Source organism: Sinohyriopsis cumingii, chromosome 1, assembly GCF_028554795.1.
Source record: "Sinohyriopsis cumingii isolate HCF-2022 chromosome 1, ASM2855479v2, whole genome shotgun sequence".
In the NCBI taxonomy this organism is placed as follows: Eukaryota; Metazoa; Mollusca; class Bivalvia; order Unionida; family Unionidae; genus Sinohyriopsis; species Sinohyriopsis cumingii.
Window position 1 is genome coordinate 112908740 of NC_142961.1, and position 23688 is coordinate 112932427.

The 23688-nt window shown below is 35.8% G+C and overlaps 2 protein-coding genes across 2 annotated transcripts in view; both read left to right on the plus strand.

Moving 5' to 3' along the window:
* The first annotated feature begins 15732 nt into the window (after nt 1-15732).
* On the plus strand, nt 15733-16440 carry LOC149807636 (uncharacterized). Its single transcript, XM_089958509.1, has 2 exons — nt 15733-15848; nt 16079-16440. The coding sequence occupies exons 1-2, from the start codon at nt 15743-15745 to the stop codon at nt 16438-16440; spliced, it is 468 nt and encodes a 155-aa protein (XP_089814635.1). The 5' UTR covers nt 15733-15742.
* Nucleotides 16441-18365: 1925 nt separating this feature from the next.
* LOC149807637 (zinc finger Ran-binding domain-containing protein 2-like) overlaps nt 18366-23688 on the plus strand; it is a 38857-nt gene continuing 33534 nt past the window's right edge. Inside the window, exon 1 of the mRNA XM_089943669.1 lies at nt 18366-18467. Coding sequence (XP_089799795.1) covers nt 18370-18467 — 98 coding nt within the window. The 5' untranslated portion in view covers nt 18366-18369. The remainder of the gene's footprint in view (nt 18468-23688) is intronic.

Sequence of the window (23688 nt, forward strand, 5' to 3'; positions counted from 1 at the left end):
TCGAACGTGGTAATGTGACAGTAGTCTGGAGTGTGGCGATGTGGAGTCTTTTGATGTATCACAATAATATAATCCAAATGTTCTTGTCTGAATTAACTCTGATTCCCAATTAACGTTTATGTGCAAGAATATTATTGCTGAGCACTTTGTGTTTACAGCAAATAATATTTGAATAAATAAGTCCACCCAAACGAAAAACTTAATATATAAAAAAACAATTCTATTTCAAGACGTTAAGGCAAGATTGGGTAATTTCTCAAGTAGCCAGCATTATATCAAAGACTAAGACACAAAAATAGAACCAGGATGAGGTTCAAATCTAGAAGCTCATATCTAGAACATTCTAAGTTGTCAACAAGATATGGTATGTTACCAAACATATAATAAAGAAAATGGCAAACATCATGTACCCCATGTTTTTCTATGGGTAATTCCATTGTCCCAGATTCATTGTAAGATAATAATGCTTACAGCCGCTAATAATGATCCTAATATTTACTATAAACTCACAGGGAAATATTACCTATGTATTATGTTGTTTACAAAATCAATGCCCCATGTCAGGAACACAGTGAACGTGATTTTGGTCGAAGATCAGTTACAAATTATAAATACATATAACACAAAATCATTAAGAAAAGCCAATAAATAATACAAATTAAAACTACATAACACCACCCCTCATGAAAAAGGAAGATTTATACACTAAAGCTTCTTTAAAACTACTAGCCAAATACACGCGTGATTAAAGATTAAATAAGATGAAGTCTTATGAGTGACATATACATGAAACAATATAACATTTATATACACGTGAAAGTGAATCTGCAATTAGATTATCTTTTCGCTTGATGTGCCTGATGTCAATATTATGTTCCTGGAACACAAAACTCTACCTGAATAGTCTTTTGTTTTTTCATCTTGCCAGTGAAAGTAAGGGGGTTGTGATCACTGAATAAAATAATCGGAAAGGAGGTGAACTAATATAAACTTCAAAGTGTTACAAAGCCAATATTAAAACCCAACATCCTTTCTCGATTGTGGAGTAATTTCTCTGGTCCTTATTAAATTTCTTAGACAAAATAGCACACTGGATGATCTAATCTATATTTCTCTTCCTGAATCAGTACCTCACCAACACCAACATCATTGCATCAATATGCATTTTAAATAATTGATTGAAATTTGGAGCCGAAATAATTGATGCTCTCTTAAGCATGACATTTAGTTTATAAAACGCCTCCTGACAATTTTCGGACCAATTAAACTTGGTTTTCATACTTAACAAATTGGTTAGGGTTTCAGCAATTATGGACCAGTTGTAGCAAAATTTTCAATACCATCCAGCCATACCCAAATATTGCATCAGCTTCATGTTACTGATGTGCACATTGATTCAGAGATAGCCCTAACTTTAAATTATATTGGTATAACTTATCTGTGTCCCAGAATATGTCCTAGAAAAGTAATAAAAACACAACACAACTCTCTTTGGATAAGTTACTTGTCAAATTTGCGTCACTGAGTCTGTCATAGAATTTCCCGATGGCTTCCAAGTGATCTTTCCGGTGTCGTTGTGCATGATAACGTCACAGATAGAAGGTCACCATTAACTAGATGAAATTTAATCATGCTTATTAAACGTTGAAAAATACAAGGCAAACCTTTCTTCCCACAAGACATCACTTCATGTTGATAAAGTCCATGTGGAATTACGAATAATGAAATTTATTTTCCCCTTTCTATGGGTGGAATTGGCCAGAATCATGCCAAAAGGTCAAAACTGTTGACATATTTTGCATTTTCAATTATGACAATGCAGTCACCGATTCTTGGCAATGGAAATTAATCTGTTTCAATCACACCGTTCACTTTTCTATAGTCGGAACACATGCGGAAGGTATTATTTGGTTTAGGCACGATAATACTTGGTGAACTCCGGCAACTTTTACTTGGTTTTATGAAATCGTTCTCCAGTAAACACTGAAGTTGGCCTTCCCGAATCTGTCCAATCTGATCAGGGGTCAAATTTCATGTTTGGAATTTCCAGCAAGTTATGTTTGAACTAGGCAGCCATCAATTTATATATTCTGCCTATGACCCTGAAAACCAAGGATGTGTGTGTGTGTGTGATTTGGATTTTTAACGTAGCTTTAACATTTTTTCAGTCATATCGCAACGATGTCTGCAGTGTGACAGTTTATAGCGATGTCTAGCAATGGGGCAACATGCCGCAGACATGTAGCATGATGTGCCACCCAGTCACATTATCTTGACACTAGACCTACCAGTCCTAACACTAACTTCTTGATGTTGAAAGACAAGTGAGGCAGCTGGTAGTACCATTTTTGTAAGTCTTTGATAAGACTCGGCCGGGGATCTAACCCACGACCCCCAGCATTTGAGGCGGACGCTCTAACTACTAAGCCACCGGAGAGGTCGTCCTGAATCTACGTCTGATGTTAAATTTATACAATAGGGAAGAGCAACAATAAACCCCCACTCTAACCCCTGAATAAGAACACGTTCATTAGAGGACTTCTCTGACAAAGACTCTGAGAAGCTCTGCACCCTTTAACATTTTAATAGAGATAGTATTATCAGAATCACTAATAAGTTATATAGAACATCCATAATAAAAATCAGACTGGTGTTTGTTTGACCCAATAAATGACTTGCATTCAATATATGACCGTGTTCTTTACCCTTAAAAATAAGAGAATTTGGAATAGCTTTGTCGTGATTCTGTTGCTTACTTTTAATCTAGAGCAATCAGAAATAACGTGCCCTTTCTTCTTGAAATAGGTGCACGTAGGGAGATACGGATTTCTGCTCAGTCCTATCAGAAACTTGATCATAAAAGTTGTGCCAGATTGAGATTTGGAAGTGCTTGTATGAGACTGAAATGGCCTTTTACTAATAAACTACAGAGTGGAAGACTAAACGACAAAAGAAACTTTATGATTAGAGGAATAGTCGTCAGCTGTAGGAACAGCATTTCTAAAGTTTCGACCTTTTCCCATCAAGGTATGTACAAACGTCACTGTGGACGCAGTTCTTGAACTCTTCAATTAATATGAGCTTCTGATAAAATCCTAGCCTTGACCATCCTTCTTGGCTGAACACCATCTATCAAATAATTGTTCTTTTGTTCTTGCAAATTCTACATGAGTATGTTCAGTTTCTCTTTTTACAGTTTCTACAAGAAGCAAAGTGGACAATACATGCACACCATCTTATCGTTCTCTGGTGCAACGAGGTCTAATGACGAAGGTAACGAAAGGTCAAACGGAAAGATAGTTCCCGTTTGCTTATATTTATGAACAGAGTCCAGTTGGCAGCAGGTGAAATAAAGAAATTATCTGGTGACAAACAGTTTTGCATGGGATAAGACAGTGTCATAATTATAATAGTAGTTCGTTCGTTGAGTATGAACACTTTAGTAGTCACTTCTTCCCCAATTTAAAAATCTGATGTGCGTTTCTCGCAATGTCTGTAGCACTGATGAAAAAGCAATACAAAAATTGATACCACAGTAAGCCTAATAGAAGATCATGGAAAATATATTGGAGGAAATAAAAATACCACACGTTATGTATATCATTCAGTTATCTCCCTTGCACCAGACATAACATTTCAAGAAATAAAAACTTACCTTTTCAGTAATTGGTTATGAAAATAAAGAAGAGATTTGTGAAGTATTATATTAGCCCTCAGTCTTGATGCAAATGTAAGTAGAATCGATTTAATAATTTCTCACAGTAAAGTTTACAAGTTTAAAAACTGATAAAGTATGTCTTGGGTTGGTCTAGGTATTTTTCTGCCTTACTTAAGCCCATTATTGTTAATTTCTTATATAGAAGAAAGATACATGATATGTATCTATCTTATCTAAATTATTCACCCTTTCATATTAGATGGGAATGAACACCACTTCACCTGAAAGTTTGGTGCCTATAAGGGATGCTATATAGCACAGTTCCCTTCAGACTGTCCTTGGACCTATGGGGCCCTGCCCCCATATATTTGTCCAAGGTAAGGTCATCAAACTTTCACTTCTCATTTTTCTCATAGCTGCTTTTATCTCCTTTAATTCCTTGATCATAAGTTACTTCTCCCTTTTAGAGATACACTCCTCCTGTTTTTAACTCCATTGACTCACTAAACTTGTTGTGTAAATTTTGCATGTTTTGTATTATATTCTCCAAATTTCAACCCCAATCCAACATAACCACTTAGAAGCAGTACTCTACTATATTTGGTGACTGACTGGCTTACAGCATCAATTTTATTCACAACACAAAGGAAGGAAGCTTTCTATTTGTGTTACAAAGAGGATGGGTAGGTAGACATTTGTGTGATGACTGGGGGTTAGTGACCTCATGTATATGCAGACAGTGTAAAGTGTTCAAAGCTTACACTTTATAATAAGACTGGGTCATGTCCACCTGTCTCTGATGTTAAGTTCTGCACCTACCAAACAAATATAAATTCCTTTCTTTTAGGTGAATTGTACTTTATGAAGTAGGAGAGGTACACACTATTTGGTACTTTGACATTTGACCTAGTTTTTACATAACATGATATAATGTGATTTATCCCATATCACCCATGTGAAGTTCAATAATTGCTGATGTGAATAAAACACAACTCATCGTTAAAACAATTCATTTTATTCCCAATACATGTATGTAGTTTGTAGAAAAGCACAAATATGAAATCAGCAGCTGAAATAGTTCAAGGACCATTACATACACATAAATATAAGACACAGCTTGGTACCTCACAAAATTGTTTTGGCAACAACAAAAAATGAGACCAAGTACAATTGTTACTTGTACAGTCCTGAGCTATATCACAGATTATTGAAAAAATTAAGGTTGTCTATAGGTATAACGGTACCAATTGTACAAGCCCAGGTGGGCGGAGTTTAAGGTGTAGGGAATATTGTATTCAGAAATAAACAACACTAGTTGTGTTGGTGCATTATGTAAGACATGTAATTTCGTTTAGGCTTTAAAAAAATGTTGAGCCTCGTGGCAACATGTGAGATTATGTTAATTCATATCAAGATCATATTTTGTATTTTCTAAGATTTTTTTAAAATGTGGTACACATGGCTGAAAATATGTCTGTTGTGGCTAGATAAGTCTTACCCTTGTCTAGTTCCAGCAGAGTTATCTATCTTAAATGCAAAGGAGTACCTGGTTTTGTCCTTGTCAAAATGACAATCTAACATTGTTCTCTTTGACAGTGTGTGACATCCATGCTGAGGTAGGATATAAAATATATTTATTTCACAAATCATTAGCATTGATGTATATGGTAAAACAAAAGGTACCATGTTACCATATGATTTGTCATCTTTTTCCAGAGGGGCTGCAGAGCGACTTACTAAGGAATCAACCAATGAGAATTCAGGTAACTGAGTTCGCAAATCAACAATAAACAATAAATGATCGGTATTGGCTAATTTAAGGACATCTTAAATTGGTGGGCATCTCAGCCAATCAGACGAGTCGAATTATATACGTAAACATTATTCGTAATCAAACCCAATGTTAACAATTATCAATGGGTTTTAAGATCTCACATGAGAAAACAGTAGCAATAATCTTCTCCCATAAACGTAATAACCAGCTAATTTACCCCAACTTTTGTATTCAAAACCAATTAATTCAAATATGCTAAGATAGTAAAATTCCTAGGTATGTTCTTCAATAATGACCTAACTTGGAAACACCAGACTGAACAATTAATTCAAAATTGCAATAAAGATATTAATCTCTTAAGAAAACTTAATGGGACCACCTGGGGATCCAACCAAGAAACCTTATTAACTATCTATAGATCACTTATAAGGTAGAAGCTAGATTATAGATGCCAAGTTTACAACTCAACAAAGCAAACATTACTGAACAAACTGGATACCATCCAAAGGAAAGCATTATCTGTTTGCACTGGCACTGTACCATCGTCATCATTGGACGAACTTCAAGTCCTCATCGGTGAACTGCCATTAAAATAAGAAGACAGGAAATGCTCATCCGATACTCCAATCGATTAACAAATCACTCAGACTCGCATCCTACAAAAGTAACCATTAGCAAATGCAACAAACCGTTTAGCCGCAAACTAGTTCCTAACCCACCAGGTGGCAAACAAATCCTAGAACACAGGGAAAAGCTGCCAACACTTGCTCTACAAGAAGAGTACACTCACTCCCCTGACCCCGCCCCTTAGACAAACACTATTCTAAGGATCAACACTAGAGTCACCAATTATGGAAACAAATTGGAACAAGAATCTAAACTAAAAAGCATCGTAGCAGTGGAAATACAAGACACCTACCATGGCTTCGTAAAATTTTTCACTGACGGGTCTAAAACAACCGAACCCCTCCCCCTCCCCCAGAACAGCAGCAGCAGTGGTTATTCCCGAATTCAACATACAAATGAGATCCAGATTACCAGACCACTGCTCTACTTTCACCACAGTGTTCTAGGCAATAAATGAATCATTAAAATGGATTAAAGACCAAAAAGTTCCAAAAGCAGTTATCATCAGCGACTCACTTAGTATAATAGAATCCATCAAATCTCACAGCACCAAACCAGAAGAGCAATTCCTGGCTAGAGCTTTCTAAGGAATTATCCACAGAGGATCAGATAGTTGAATTCACGTGGATACCCTCGCATATAGGAATCCTTGGTAATGAGCTAGCCGACAAAGTCGCAAAAAAAACATGTTAGGGAACCCTAACCCTGCCCCACTCAGATATAGCAAAACAGAAGGCCAAAGCATAACAATTAACTATATTAACCAGAAATGGCAGAAGCACTGGAATTCCACTACCAAAGTCAGAATACTCTACTCCATTATAAAAGAAACCAATAGGTCCATCAAACCACCCAAAGTGAACAGCCTGGTCCAAAAAATTACCAATCACATCGTAACCGGAAAAACAAAATTTGCAGGAAGTTTTGGCAAACATTTAGAACCCAAGCCTGCTAATATCAATTGCTATCACTGCAAAACCATTAAAGACCTGCCACACATATTCAATAGCTGCTCAAAATATCAGGTAGCTAGAATGGAATTTCAAAAAGCCCCCCCCCCCCAAAAAAAAAACAATTGAATCCCCTACCACTTACTGAGATTCTTTAAATATAACAATCCAAAAAAAATATCTGACCTACCAAAACAGACTTAAATTCCTAGACACATTCAAGCTAAAACCAAAAATATAAAACACCCTAAAAACATAAAATAAACAACCCAAACTCACTTAAAAATAAATTTCCACTTGCAGATGGTCACCCATGCCATGTCCTTGGGGACCTTAATACTCAGCAAGGGTGTCCCTCTAGCTCAAATATAACAACCTGTAAAATATTAATAACCCATCCAAATACTCTCTAAAACCAGATTAATATACACAGGCAGACGGGCACTTTTGATACGTCCCTAGAGACCTGAATTCTCAGCAAAGGTTCCCGTCTTCTTAAATCCCAAATATATCCGTAAAAATCAACAAAATAAGATTTAAAAACAAAATTAAATTAAAAAAATACATTTTCTAAGTTAAACAAAATTTAAGTAATAAAAAAACCTAACCAAAAACCCCTCTTCTCTGCTCTCTACCTAGCCTAACACGAAAGACAGCCAAGGTAATAATGCAGCCTACTTCTGTGATACAGACCATACTAACTCTAAAGCAGCAGAGAGTTTTTCATCCAATCCAACCTAGCTCATCATTAGAACAATTTCGAACACAGGAACCAAAATTCAAAATTCGTGCAAGTACATCCATTTAGATCATTACCCTGGAATGAGCGGACTCCTGCCTGCAGATGGTCGCCTGCCTTTCTGGTCACTTCCTCGTGTGCCTCAGTGTATGCGTTTGTTTATTGATCGATCTATTTGTTTATGAAAGAATAACAAAGAAGGTTGAAATTTAAATGTTTTACTTGAAGAAAACAAGTAGAAAAGTCACGTATTAGGTTTCCTGCCTTTGACAGGCACAACATAATGTGATGTATTATTTTATTCTTACGCACACAAAATGACACGTGCCTTCGTAAATATGCGGGAAGAGGAACCGGGTCACAATTAGTACATCCAGTTCAGTACCAGTTCTAGTCTATTTTTAGAACATTTTTTCCTCTCTCGTTTTGGTGGTGATAGAAGAGTTATATTTATGCATTTTTGGTATGGATTTAAAGGTAATTGTTTATTCTTGAGAATATGCGCTCAGGGTGTGTATTTCGGCGACAGTGCACAGTGAGTAATAAGGCCTTATTGACGATCCGGAAGTGAAATCTGTGTTCTGTTTACATGCTGCTCTTACAGCCCAGACTCTCAAAATAAAATACAGGCCATCTTTGAAGGTATTTCAGATTAACACATGATTTGTATTGATTGTCACATAGTTGAAAGGTCAGTTTTGAGAAACAAATGTAGAGAACATATAATAAAACGAATTGTGTTCTATGTCTAACAACAATGTTATTTGGTGCCGATTTGCGGGGCTAAGGACTCAAAATGGCGGATATGGAAGTACACACGTTTTGTGACGACACATGAAAACAAGTTGCTACGTTTTGTCAGTAAAGTACCTTATAATAAATCATCTGAATATACTATAAATATATGTATATTTATTATACTATAAGGTGATCTCGTGTTGTCACAGATTTCGTTGTACCTTATTGATAAAACGTCTCTGTGGTTGATACCTCTACCATGTGCTCAAGGGAGAGAACTGACACACATTTCCGGTTAAAGATGAGACGGAGTTATAATACAACCCTATTCCCACGAAGCGAAGACAAGTACTACCATATTCTTGGCACATTCTATATTTAGATACACAAATAAAACCTCTCCCGCATGAAACCCTCCATGCTCCACACGTTTTGTGAATTTTCCATTGAAATAATCTCTGAGCCGTATAAAATTCTTACCAATAACGTTTAGTTTAAAAGAACAGCCAAATGGTTTCCTTTGCGCAGGTTATCACATAAAATTTTCCCGCTATTCATGAAATTATCCAATCAAAATTAAAAGAATGGGAGCCCCGCAAAGTGTGGTACCCTCTCTGTACAAAAATATTAAAATGATGGCACTCGGTCCAACTGAAGCGCCCTCTAGTTACGTTGTTATCGCTACATATAGTCCTACGACCTGACGGCTAAATTAGCAGTGCTCCTTGAGCACATAAACGCTTGGGTGATGGGACACTAATTCCTTCCCCCAGGAACATTTAGCATCCCGCTGTGCGGGAATAAACCCGTCGCACATGCCCTTTTTGGCGCATGCGACGTAAATCCAAGTAATCAGTCAATCAATCAATGATATCTAAGTTACACAGATCACGATATTGTACATCAAGCTCCAAAGTCAAAAGGGGGACAGTGTCATTTCTTTGAGCGTCTTGCTTTTACTTCTCGCTTGACTTCTCGTCAAGTCTCGTGGACCGAATGTAACCACTTCAATTAGCCCATACCAGTTTGTGTAGCGCGTTCACTGTCGACTTGCTGTAATAGAATACAATGGCGCATTTCCTGGTCTAGCCCTGCATGGAAATTCAAAAGAGCGAGTATCAGAATATTTACGCACACCAGACTTCTATAATGACAGAAATAAAGGAAATGTTACAGACAGACAAACCGCAATTGATCTATGCAAAGCTTAAGAAGAAATATGACGAGGTGACGCGACCGACTGGAATGCAGCAAATACGTTACTAAAAAAAAAGTATGAAAAATCGAAGGGACATACCACCGGGCACAGAAAAACTGTCGCGGATCATAGTCAGCAACTTGAGAATATGATTACACGAAGCCATCCTTTCGTAAGAGTTCTAATACGGACTAATGGAAAATCGCCATGCATTTTACTTTATGACGATGAACAGCTAACTGATATAAAGAATATGTGCTGCACTGGACAGACTGTTTTAGGAGTGGACAAAACATTTAACCTCTGTGACATGCATGTGACTGTGTCTTCTTATAAACAACTTTCTTTAATTAGACAGCGTACAGGACAACCACCAGTTTTTATAGGACCGGTCTTCGTGCACGACAACAGCGACTTTGAGAGTTACTGCCACTTTTTCCATCATTTGAAGATGAAATTAGTAGACACAAAATTGACTAAACTTGTGATTAGGACCGACGACAAAATGACAATGGTCAAAGCCATAAAGACCGCATTTCCAGATTCGACCCATGTCTTATGTACCAGAATCCTTCGCGAAAACACTACGCGTCAAATTAAAGACGACGCTGTTGATAAAAAGGACCGAGATCTTCTTTTGGACAAAATATGTAGGTTTGGAGAAATTATGGACGCTAATGACACAATTTGTTTTGAAGAAATGTGATAACTTGGAGTCTTTCTGTTGGGAAGTTTCCTCAAACTGTATTGACTATTGTCAGTGAAGACTGAAAAATCAGTTGCTGACCAAGGTAATCGGTCCAACACGACTGGATTTGATCGACGACGAATGGACTAACAACAACTGCGAGTCAGTTAACCACGTGTTAAAGCAGATTGTAGAATGGAAATCGAAGCCACTGGCAGAATTTGTATCGCATTTAAATGACTTGGTGGACGGACAGGTCACGACTTGAGAAGTGCATTAATTGGGACTGGTGAATACCGACTCGCTGAGAGTCACAGGCAATTTCAAAATTCCGAAGACGGACTGGGTGACACAAACCAACCAACAAAGAGAAAAATGATACACAAAATTCAGACGATTCATTCTTACAGACAGTAAATACGTGACAACATCAGACGGACATTCAGAAATCGTGGCTCCGAGGACACGTGGAAAGAAACCAAGACAAAGAAAACGGAAAATAAACGAACGAACGGTGACGAAACAAAAGACTAAGACAAGCAAATATCATGATTTTAGATATGGTACATTGCAACCAACGCACTTCTTGTTACATGATAATTTCTCTGATCCTATATAAAAACTTGTATGTACTATTGATGTGTTTTGATTTAGCTCGCTATTTTCAAACTGATTTTCATAACCACATACGCGGTAAATCCAATGATTGATTGCTATGAAACTAGTATCTTTACATGCGCACATTTCTTGTTCATATTTTTATAAGGTTTAAATTTCATATTAAGAGGACTTATATCATAATTGTATGGTATGTTAAGTGATACTTTGTATATAAACAGGTATAAACCAGTAAATTGTCCTTTGGAATATATAGTATGGCAACGTGTTAATTACTTGGTACATTTTAGTGAACGATATATATATATATATATATATATATATATATATATATATATATATATATATATATATACAGGGCCGGTGCATGACTATCTGGCGCCCTAGGCAAGGTTAGATTCTGGCGCCCCCACCCCCACCCCCTGCGGCAAACTGAAGGTTTTGTATACCTGTGATTGCACGGAAAAACTCGTGGCCTATAAAAACACGCGAACGTAATTACGTCCTGAAAGTTTCGTATACGCGCGATTTTCACTCACTCATTTTGCTTGTTCCTGTCAGCCTGGTGTTTCGGTCAGACTGAATCTATCCTGTTATTTGTCCCTGTATGAAATAAACCAGGACAAAAAAGCGACCTTCAATAAAACTGAAATTTATTTATTTATTTTTCAAAACTGTTGTTGATTTGGAGAAATCCGCCCCCCTGAAATCAGCGCCCTAGGCGGCTGCCTAGTTTGCCTATATGGTAGCGCCGGCCCTGTATATATATATATATATATATATATATATATATATATATATATATATATATATATATATATATATATATATCCATGTGGGCAAGTCCGAATTCCTTTATTTGTATATTAATTTTGAAACATTGGTGTGTTGTATGAAACAAATACGTTTTGAAATATGTTCTAAAAATTGTATTTGTGTATTAAACCCATTTCTGCCACTTTTCAGTATCACATACTCTTGTTCCAATAGCAGAATAGGTTTAAAAAACGATCAAGAAAGACGGAAATGATTTGACACGCCACTCTCTATGTTTCTTTGCATTTAGACCATTATCGCACATAATTCATGATAGTTACACTTAAACTATACGGCTGTTTCACCTGCTGAGTTGCGCAAATCTTACACATCCCAGAACTTAAGATAATAAGAAAAATGTAATTATTAATAACCAAAATATAATATTCAGCTTAATAAATCAATATTAATATGTGTTTATTATTAATAGCTGAAGCATTAAACACACGTATGAATTGCAATACACGCTGTTAATATTAAATTTTGTTACTTTTCAAAATGTCGCCAAATTGCGCAATTTCCAGCTTCTGTTTAGTTCGATGTTGCATCTCTTGCAGAGAAGAAATTACATAGTAATTTATTATATAACTAATATTAAATGTCACAGATAAAAATTATACATACACAACCAATATACACTGTGGTATATACACCAACATTAAATTCACGCAGTCAGTACGAAACCTAGGTGTCACTCTGGACAGTACTCTCACGTTGTACCAACATGTCATGAACATATGCAAGGCTGCATATCTTGAGCTGAGACGCATCAGCTCCATTCGCAAATATCTTTCAGTTGATGCCACTAAAACAAATGTATGTTCATTGGTACTTTCAAGACTGGACTATTGTAACTCAGTTCTGTCTGGTTCATCTCAATATTTACTTCAGAAACTTCAAAAAGTTCAAAACACAGCTGCTCGGATCATATTTAGAGTACCATGATCAGAGCACACCTCCCCGTAGACCAGCAAGTTGTTCTCCACCTTTTTTTTTTTTTGTTTTTTGACTGGTGGCGGAAACCAACGTTGTTCTGCACCACTCGTGCTGAGACGTCCGCGCTATGTCACCTCGGATGATCGGACCGCGCGCTATTAATTAATAAATTTATTTAGACTAACCTTTGTATCCAGACGGTAAGTATAATCCCTCTTCTAATGATCCACAGCGGTAAATCCTTTAGAACACACACTTTTTTAGTATAAATCCCTGTCAGAACAGAACACCTGTGTATTCATCGGCTGTTGACCTCAGATTTGAATTACCCACGCATGCGTGTAAAGCAGCATCACCACGAGGCAAGAGTAACGCGTGAAAACCGTCCAGCGAGGCATAGATCACTGGGAATTTACTGATGCTTGGGTGGGAACTGTGTCGTTACGGCAGAAATTTAGGAGATAGAGAGAGAGAGAGACGTCATGTCAGAAATGTGAGATAGAGTGAATGATAAATAAATTGTAAAAAGACCACAAACTGTATTCAGATTTGAAAATATGCTACACAATAATAATAATAATAATAATAATAATAATTTTTTATTATTATTACTAGTGGTAGTATCTTCAATCATATTTAATAACATTTACAATAGTATAAATGGATTTTATGAGATACATACATATCTACATATTAATACTTTACATTACTTATAAGAAGAACATGATTATTATGATGAATATTATTAATAACATTTGCAATGGTATTTATGAATACATACATACATACATACATACATACATACATACATACATACATACATTACTTATAACATGATTAGCATGATGAACTTTGTTAATAACATTTACAATGGTATTTATGAATACAAACATACATGCATACATACATATATACGTCTGTTATAATTTTACACCATAACTTATAACAAATGGATAATGTTATATTTTAATCAAAAACAATAGTTTCTTCTTCCCTTCTGACCACTGCATTGACAAGTGTTGCAACAATTTACACAACAATTACATTTGCCGCAAGAGCATATATTGCAACTTCCCGCGGAACATTCTTTTATGCCAGCGGGAAGTTTATCCATTTCGGGGATCCACAATGCCTCAAGAATTTTTCTTCTTAAACAGAGTTGACGATTTTTCGCAACTTCTATGATGTCTTCATCTGTTGTTGTCTTCATCATGCTTGTCCTGTAAGGTAGGAGACAAGCATAAAATTTTCTCCCATCTCTGGCACATCTCCCAATCTCTTGCCAATAGCACAGAATGCTCTTTGGGCATCCCCAAAGAATAACGATATCTACATCGCTGATTTGGATCCCCATTCCGAATGCTACCGTAGCAACAAGACAGGCAATTATGCTTTCGGGTCTTCGAAATTCCTTGATAATTCTGTCCTGTGTCTCTTTATCCGTGGAAGAATGATACATTTCAATACTGACTATAAATCATAGTACAGTGAATCACGGACATATATTAAACACAGCATTTAATTAGTTTCCTAAATTTCACACCCATAAATAGGCTATACTATTTGCTGGGACAATGTTGGTCGACAGTTAAAGGCAAGGCATCATTCTAGGAACCATGGCAACAAGTACATGATTTGGGCCTTAGCATATATAGCAAAGAACAGAGTGAACACCATAATGTACAAGGAGGCCTCTGATGTGAGAAGAGCTGTAGATCTGCCAATGTCCACTTATTTTCCTTCTCTAGAGGAGATACATGCGACCAGGGATAGAATGGAAGCTGTGGTGTCTCGAATCGACCCCTGAAAATGTCCCATGCCTCTATCCACTGGCGGACCTTGTTTGTCATCATATTGATCACAAACATTGGTCCGAATTAAGGCGGAAAAGTGAAGTAGTATGTACTTGCCTGATATTTATACTAAATGCCATTCTACTATCACGATAATAACAATAATCTCATTCAAACGATGTACTGTTCATTTGTATTGATGTATGTTCAACATTGTTATGCTAGTGCCTACGATTTGTCCGTGTTTAGGATTAAAAGTTTACATGAAGCAGTTTAAACAAATGTACTTTTACGATCTGAGGAGACATGTGTGCACTTAGTTTTAGATTTGCAATTGTTTTTCTTTTCTTACTCTGATAGGTTAATTAGATCAAGCTAACTCTATCTAACATCTATGAAGGAACAACCTATATTGAAGCCTTTTATTACTGTAATTATTCTATATTAGTTCATTATCCCAGCGAATATAAAGAACAAAATGGTTATCCATGATAAAACACATACAAGAAAAATCCGCTAAATGCTTATTTGTTCATAAAGTAATTTTTAAAAAAATTCCTGCATTATATTTTTGGGGGTCCTTTTTTGCGGTATTTAGTGTTTGCTTTAGGGTTACTGTACAAAAAATATTAAAAAGTCATGTGAAAATAAATTATGAAAGTTATGACAAGTGTTTAATTGGATGTTACAAAAGTTCCACAGTAAAGATTCTATCGGTTCATTTATTTAAAAACAAGTCACCTATAATTAATATAATTTTGGAACATCAAGGAAGTGACAGCTGAATACCCATTAGGACCACCGCCGGCGCCAAACCCAACCAGACTATCTGGCGCCCTAGGCAAGGTTAGATTCTGGTGCTCCCCCCCCCCCGAAAATATCAATTTCATCATTTATAAACACTTAAATAAAAATAAAAAATGCGCCCCCTGAAATCAGCGCCCTAGGCGGCTGCCTAGTTGCCTATATGGTAGCGCCGACCCTGATTAGGACTATATCAGAATCATCAGATGCATATATAAAATATTCTGAAGAAAATAGTTTTAATTTAGTGTGATCATTCTGCGGTAGTATATAGCATCTTTATTTCATTTGTGGGTCAGTAACAGTAAATTTGTATAAGAATCAGTTAAACAACGAGAAAACAGTCCTAAGTAACAAAGCAAATTAAATTCTTGCAGACTTATCTGGGTGCGTATCAGACAGAATGCAGCAAGACTTGATGTGGAACAGAACAGTTAATCTTCGAGGAGGTGCCAGAAACAATGATGAGGTTGACCTAGTCAATGAATTTTTGAACAAGGAGTTCAAAGGTAAATCATTTGATAACGGAATTATTATTAATCGTTTTAAATTGGAAGAATTTTGTTTTATAAATATATGAAGTCTTAGTATATGCAGTATTTTGTAATTCGTTGAAATACGACTTTAACATGATGTTCTTGGTGTCTAATATATTATGTGTTCATTAATTTGAAAACTACCACATAATGTTAATTTTGGAGGTTAAAATATTAATGCTGACTTTTTATTATCTTTATAGAAAGCTTACGATCGGCCAGTCATCAGCTGAGTAACGCCACTTTGGACAGGCATAGCAAGTTGGCTGGTGGGGTTGGCCATGCTCTAGATAAAATATACTCTATAACGGTCTCCGAATTGGAAAGTTTCCAGACAGGAAAATCAAAGTTTTCACGAAGAAAGGATATTGAGATTTTTGTCAGAGTACTGAAAGACGAGGAACTCTTAAGAGAAATCCCTGGAAGATATCACAGAGCTTATCAGAATTTCCGCTCATTAGCAAGAATAAAGAACCCAGACATATACATCTCGCACATAAACAAATTATCACGCAAATTTGACAAAAGAAACAAAATTATCGCTAACTCACATGTCAATTTATAATGTATGTATGTATGTATGTATGTATGTATAAATACCATTGTAAATTTTATTAATAAAGTTCATCATACTAATCATGTTATAAGTAATGTTATTTGTTAACATGTATGTATGTATGTATGTATTAATAAAGTTCATCATACTAATCATGTTGTAAGTAACGATTTGTTGCACGAGGGATTAAAGTATGACGGAGAAAGTTTATATGTGCAGTCAAAACAGGAAATGGGGAAGTGAGTCGGATGTACATAGTCTGATACCAGCAGTGCGGGGGAATATTTCATATGAAAAGGATCGTTATTATTATTATTATTATTATTTCAGAACATACAGTGCTGTATTTAATGTTTGGTCATGGTTGGTTGAAGAAATGGGAGACCAAGTATACAGAGGCGAAAAATCAGCAAAGACACGTTTGATTGAAATGTATCATTCCTCCACGGATCAAGAGACATAGGACAGAATTATCAAGGAATTTTGAAGACCAGTGGTCAGAAGGGAAGAAGAAACTATTGTTTTTGATTAAAATATAACATTATCCATTTGTTATAAGTTATGGTGTAAAATTATAACAGACGTATATATGTATGTATGCATGTATGTTTGTATTCATAAATACCATTGTAAATGTTATTAATAAAGTTCATCATGCTAATCATGTTATAAGTAATGTATGTATGTATGTATGCATTCATAAATACCATTGCAAATGTTATTAATAATATTCATCATAATAATCATGTTCTTCTTATAAGTAATGTAAAGTATTAATATGTAGATATGTATGTATCTCATAAAATCCATTTACACTATTGTAAATGTTATTAAATATGATTGAAGATACTACCACTAGTAATAATAATAAAAAATTATTATTATTATTATTATTATTATTGTGTAGCATATTTTCAAACCTGAATACAGTTTGTGGTCTTTTTACAATTTATTTATCATTCACTCTATCTCACATTTCTGACATGACGTCTCTCTCTCTCTCTATCTCCTAAATTTCTGCCGTAACGACACAGTTCCCACCCAAGCATCAGTAAATTCCCAGTGATCTATGCCTCGCTGGACGGTTTTCACGCGTTACTCTTGCCTCGTGGTGATGCTGCTTTACACGCATGCGTGGGTAATTCAAATCTGAGGTCAACAGCCGATGAATACACAGGTGTTCTGTTCTGACAGGGATTTATACTAAAAAAGTGTGTGTTCTAAAGGATTTACCGCTGTGGATCATTAGAAGAGGGATTATACTTACCGTCTGGATACAAAGGTTAGTCTAAATAAATTTATTAATTAATAGCGCGCGGTCCGATCATCCGAGGTGACATAGCGCGGACGTCTCAGCACGAGTGGTGCAGAACAACGTTGGTCTCCGCCACCAGTCAAAAAAAAAAAAAAAAAAGGTGGAGAACAACTTGCTGGTCTAACCTCCCCGCTGATCTGTACCCTACACTGGCTATCCATTCGATGGACAACGTTCTTTTGCATGCCAGGGCCCAGCAACGTGGAATGAATTTCCCACTGAACTTAGCCACAAAGATACAGTGATCCCATTCAATAGTGCTCTTAAAACTCACTTATTTCGACTGCAAGAACAAATGTAAAGACCTAATAATGTTCCCTACTTTAAGTATTTACAGCATGTTTTTATGTTTTCTAATTCATGGTGTTTGTTTTCTGTAATAATCATTATATATGTATTTTTATGTAATAGATGTAGTCTAATGTTGTAAAGCTCTTAGAGCTTCTAAAGATTAGGCGCTATACAAAGTCATTATTATTATTATTATTATTATTATTATTATTATTATTTAATTGAAGTTCGCTTCGGTGTTTCGGTGTTTCTATTGCGTTCCGGCGTTTCGGTGTGTTCCGGCGTTTCGGTGCGTTCCGGTGTTTCTATGCACCCCGTGAAAGAGCACAGAAATGGCCGGGTACCAGTTAAAAGAAGAGTGTGGAGATACGCTAACGATGTCATCAAAATTTAAACCCAAAGAGGAGGATTGGCTTTGCCCCGACTCAAAGTACACAATGTTCAGTATTTATTAACTGTTATTTTCTGTTTAATGAAGGTTAAATTATAGCTGGAACGCATAACGAGGCAATTTAGACGGACTTTGTTTTATGTCAAAATATTTTTGACGCCAAAGTATCTCTTGGCGTTTGTTGTTGTTTTTTTAATTAATTTTTAATTGTAAACAGTGTCTGAGTATTTACTTTATTGTTAATTTTTAGCTTACTAATGCTTACAAGATATAATAAGGTTTTCATTAATAGTTGGAAAGCGCTGTCTTGTCTACGTTATGGGAATCGTTACGTAGCGACAACAACGTAACTAGAGGGCGCTTCAGTCGGGCCGAGTGCCACCATCTTACTATTTTTGTACAGAAAGGGTACCCCTCTTTTGGGGGGGGGGGGGCTCCCATTCTTTTAATTTTGATTGGATAATTTCATGAATAGCGGGAAAATTTTACGTGATAACCTGCGCAAAGGAAACCATTTGGCTTTTCTTTTAAACTAAATGTTATTGGTAAGAATTTTATACGGGTCAGAATATTTTAATGAAAAATCCACAAAACGTGTGGATCGTAGAGGGTTTCACGCGGAAGAGGTTTTATTTATGTATCTAAATATAGAATGTGCCAGGAATATGGTGGTACTTATCTTCGCTTCGTGGGAATAAGGTTGTATTATAAGACTCACGGTACTAATTCAGTTCCCACAGTAAACCTATGCAAACACCATGCTATTAAAAATTCAATAACTTAAAATTTTTTAGTGCTTATGATCAAACCTACCGCCATGTCGGCCTATTCTGCGCGTCGGGTAATTCTGCGCAACGATACGTCATTTCTGGAAACATTTGATCACGTGCTATTTTGGGTCAAAAATCCATTTTGTATCCAGAAAGAACAATCAGACATTAATTAAGAAAAGTCATATTCATAAAGTGTACAAAAATATCCCACATTTATACTCGAAATGCACATAAAAATGTGATGTGAAGACCCATCCATGACCTTCATGAATCTATAACCCAGAAAATTCTATTTACTATGCATCTTATAGAATCATGCAAATAAATACATTATATAAAAGATGGAAATGTGTACCTTAAAACAAAACTGTATTTTAATCCAAGTTTCCAATTTTGCAAGAAGTTTTCTCACGTACAAAATAGTATGCTACCCAATGTGTCTACTTGCCGCTAGAACATAAATTATCAATAAATTCCCCGGCATATAGTCTGTTTTTAAATTCTGTATTAATTTTTCCCCATCAACAAGTTGTTGTAAACACATTACATCCTATTCTTGGTTGTTTCTCTTCCACATAGTAGCTTATTTTTCATAAAATGTTGAACTTTACTAACTTTTTTACAAGATCGGATTAGTTTGCTTAATATCTCTTGTCGTTTATTGGCATTTTTACGTTGAATTTTGTAAAACTAGCTATAAACCTGACCTAATTACTTGACTGAACTGCTGACAGAAACAGTCCAAAAGTAATATATTTCATTTCTATAGCCTGGTGGATAAACATTACATTTTTTCAAAGCTATTCGCAGAATAGGCCAAAATATTGCAAGTCAGGAAAACAGGGAGGGTGGTATCCACTGTGTCCAAAATTAATGTTATTTTGAACAGAATATTCTACTGACAATTGCATCTTTTCAAATGGTAAGCATGGCTGTATTTTAGTTTTGTCAATCGCTCGAATTCGGTATGCGTTTTGCTTCAATATTGGAAATGAAAACCTTAGGTGCGCAGAAATGCCAGACAGCAGTGTATATTTATCAGGATAGATGAAACCTGGATGTCAGCTTATGTGTAGAGGAAAAGATATGAGCCATGGCATTTTCTGGACCTGCATGTGTTTGAAATATGTGCTTTCAATTCCGCACCAAAGAGTCAGGTGTTAATTTTAGTAATGAGTGTTCCAAACTCAAAACTGTTAAAGGACTGAAATTCTTTCAGTAAAACAATGTCTCGAATTTTTTCACTTACAACTAGGATGAGCTCTGAAAAGAGTCTTTTTCCTAACACAAACTTACATTATTAACCAATCCTGGTCAGCGAAACCCATATATACTCTATTTCCAGGCTGGTTCCCATTTTGCCATACCATTAGTACCGTGTGTCCTATAACATAACGTCTCATCTTTAACCGGAAATGTATGTCAGTTCTCTCCATTGAGCACAGGGTAGAAGTCTCACTGGACATTTTTTCTGGTGAATTTTCATCCAACAATGACCTATTGCAGAAAAATTAGAATAATTTGACACTGACGATACAAATAAAAACAAACTAATGATTTTTGTAGAAAGCATACATGTGAGATTTTGACTGCAGCAATCAGGTTAATTCCTGATGCAACTGGTGGTTTTTATACTGAACCAACACTGCCACCAACCCCTAATTTTACATTCATTTTTGACAGGAAATAGCTATTTTGAATATTTTCCTGTGATAAGGCAGCTAAAAGATGCCTTATGCATGCATGAATAAAGTTCACTAGTACTATAACAAGTTAGCATACTTTTCATCACCCCTCAACCATCTAGATTTTTAGATATTTACCTCTGTAGCAGACACACGTAAATATGTAAGCCAAGTTGGCTGCTCATTTGCAGCCCAAGTTACGCATTTGATCTCCAATGCTCATCTAACTGTGACAGGCAGTCACCAACAAACCATCCCATTTTCAAGCCTAACTCATAGTAAATCTAAACCACATTACAGATTTAGCTTGTGTGTGAATTTATAAATGCTAAGATTGTGATAATTAGGTCCATGCCTTCTACCTTAAAAATTGGGAGGGGGGGGGGTCAAAATACGAAACTATCCAGCGAGACCTTAAGAATTCAAATAGCAGTCTGATTAAGGGAAAATCTTCTTATTTTTAAAACTTTGGCCAGTTCTAAATAAAATGCAACCTTAAGAAGTGTAAAATTCAGAATTGTTTGTTTCCTATGATTTATTGAATTTATCGATGACCAAAAGCTGTCAAACAGCAACAGCTATGAGACAGCTTCATACTTCATGTATTAATTTCTCCTCTGAAACATACAATTTCCTTATAATGTCAGTGTCATCATTTTTCATAGCTAATACATCCTGTGTTGTTAGTGCCTGGTAATATCAGAGATATATGAGAGTACAAATAATACAACTCTTCATGCAATCTGAAATAGTGAATAAAAGATGTTGTTGTAGGGTTTAACACCATTTTTCAGCACACGGTAGGCTATACATGGCGGCCAGTATTAATGGTGGAGGAAGAACCCAGGAAAAACCCTGGAAAGAACCGCCGACCCACAAGAAGCTACTGGCAAGCTTTCTCACATACCCACATTAGCCAAATCTGAGACTCAAAACAAACGCAGACAGAAGTGAGATGGCAGTGATCCGTAACGGAGAGCGCTTTAGACCACTCGACCACTCGGGGCCCCAATAAATGATGTAAAAGAAGCCAAGCTGAATTTCTTGTAAAATACCTGAAAGAATAATAATGATGCACTGCATATATAAACTGACCAGAACTCTCTCACTGATTTCATGAAGAAGGTCAAATCGATTCTAGAATAGCAAAATCCAAGGTAGGCTGTAAGGGAGGCAACTTGTCAAGTAACATCAAATATATGGACCATTCTTTGTAAACTGAAATCACATCAGTTGGGAAATTTAAACAATGAAATTTTATAACCAGATTCATCCGATCTGTTGATAAAACAATATTCATGGATAATGTATTTTAAGAACACTAAGAAGGTCACCTTTGCATCATTTTCACAGTGGATGGCACATAATGTTGTTGAAGTTCTGCTATTTAGAAGTTTGTTTTGCTAGTGATTGTCACCTGCACAGAATATAATCTAAAGCAAATAGAAAATCATGCAAAGTAAAAAAGGGGAGGAGAAAAACAATGTAAAAAGGGACATCCATTTAACATAACTCACCAAAAACTTAAGTGAACCTGGTGCAGATATATTTGTTCCTGTGAAAGCTCCACAACAATTGGTGAGTCTAACTTCCAATAAATATTTGATGTCCTGCTATTAGCAATATCACTGCGGCAGGTGTGCTCCCATACACCTTGAGGCCTACAAGAAAATAAAACCCTGAACTTCTTATATATAGGTCATTATAACTTAAATTTCTGTAAATAAGATGAAATCTATGTATTTAAATATTACATCATGAGTAGATATGGATGTAAGGGCATTAAATTATGGTAATCATTATAAAATTTGGAAAATATACTAAGTATGTACTGAAAATATTGATAAACTGAATAAATATGTGAAATACTGCAATTAAACCACTTTGCATGAAACTTTTAAGGCTTTTGTTGTTCATTAGGAGAATGAATTAGGAGCAATAGCTGGTAATATTAAAACTGTTGAGTAAACTCCCTTCTACTATGCTTAAGTGCTATCAAATCTATATGAAGTGTATATTTGGAATACCTAACTATGTCAGATTCAAGATATGGAGGTAATAAGGAAATGATTTATAGCGCAGTGAATCACATTTGACAAGGCTGAAAAAATGACACCGGTTCATAATGTCTCACTGGACAGTTTTTCTGGTGAATTTTCATCCAACAATGACCTATTGCAGAAAAATGAGAATAATTTTACACTGAAGATACAAATAGAAACAAACTAATGATTTTTGTAGAAAGCATATATGTGAGATTTTGACTGCAGCAATCAGGTTAATTTCTGATGCAACTGGTGGTTTTTATACTGAACCAACACTGCCACCAACCCCTAAATTTTACATTCATTTTTGACAGGAAATAGCTATTTTTGAATATTTTGCTGTGATAAGGCAGCTAAAAGATGCTTTATGCATGAATAAAGTTCACTAGTACTATAACAAATTAGCATACTTTTCATCACCCCTCAACCGCCTAGATTTTTAGATATTTACCTCTGTAGCAGACACACATAAATACATAAGCCAAGTTGGCTGCTCATTTGCAGCCCAAGTTACGCATTTGATCTCCAATGCTCATCTAACTGTTACAGGCAGTGACCAACAAGCCAACCCATTTCCAAGATCTAAACCACATTACAGATCTAGCTTATGTGTGAATTTATAAATGCTAGGCTTTTGATAATTAGGTTCATGCCTTCTACCTTAAAAATTAGGGGGGGTATCAAAATACAAAACTATCCAGTGAGACCAGAGGTATCAACCACAGAGGCTGACTTTTTATCAGTAAGGTACAACAAA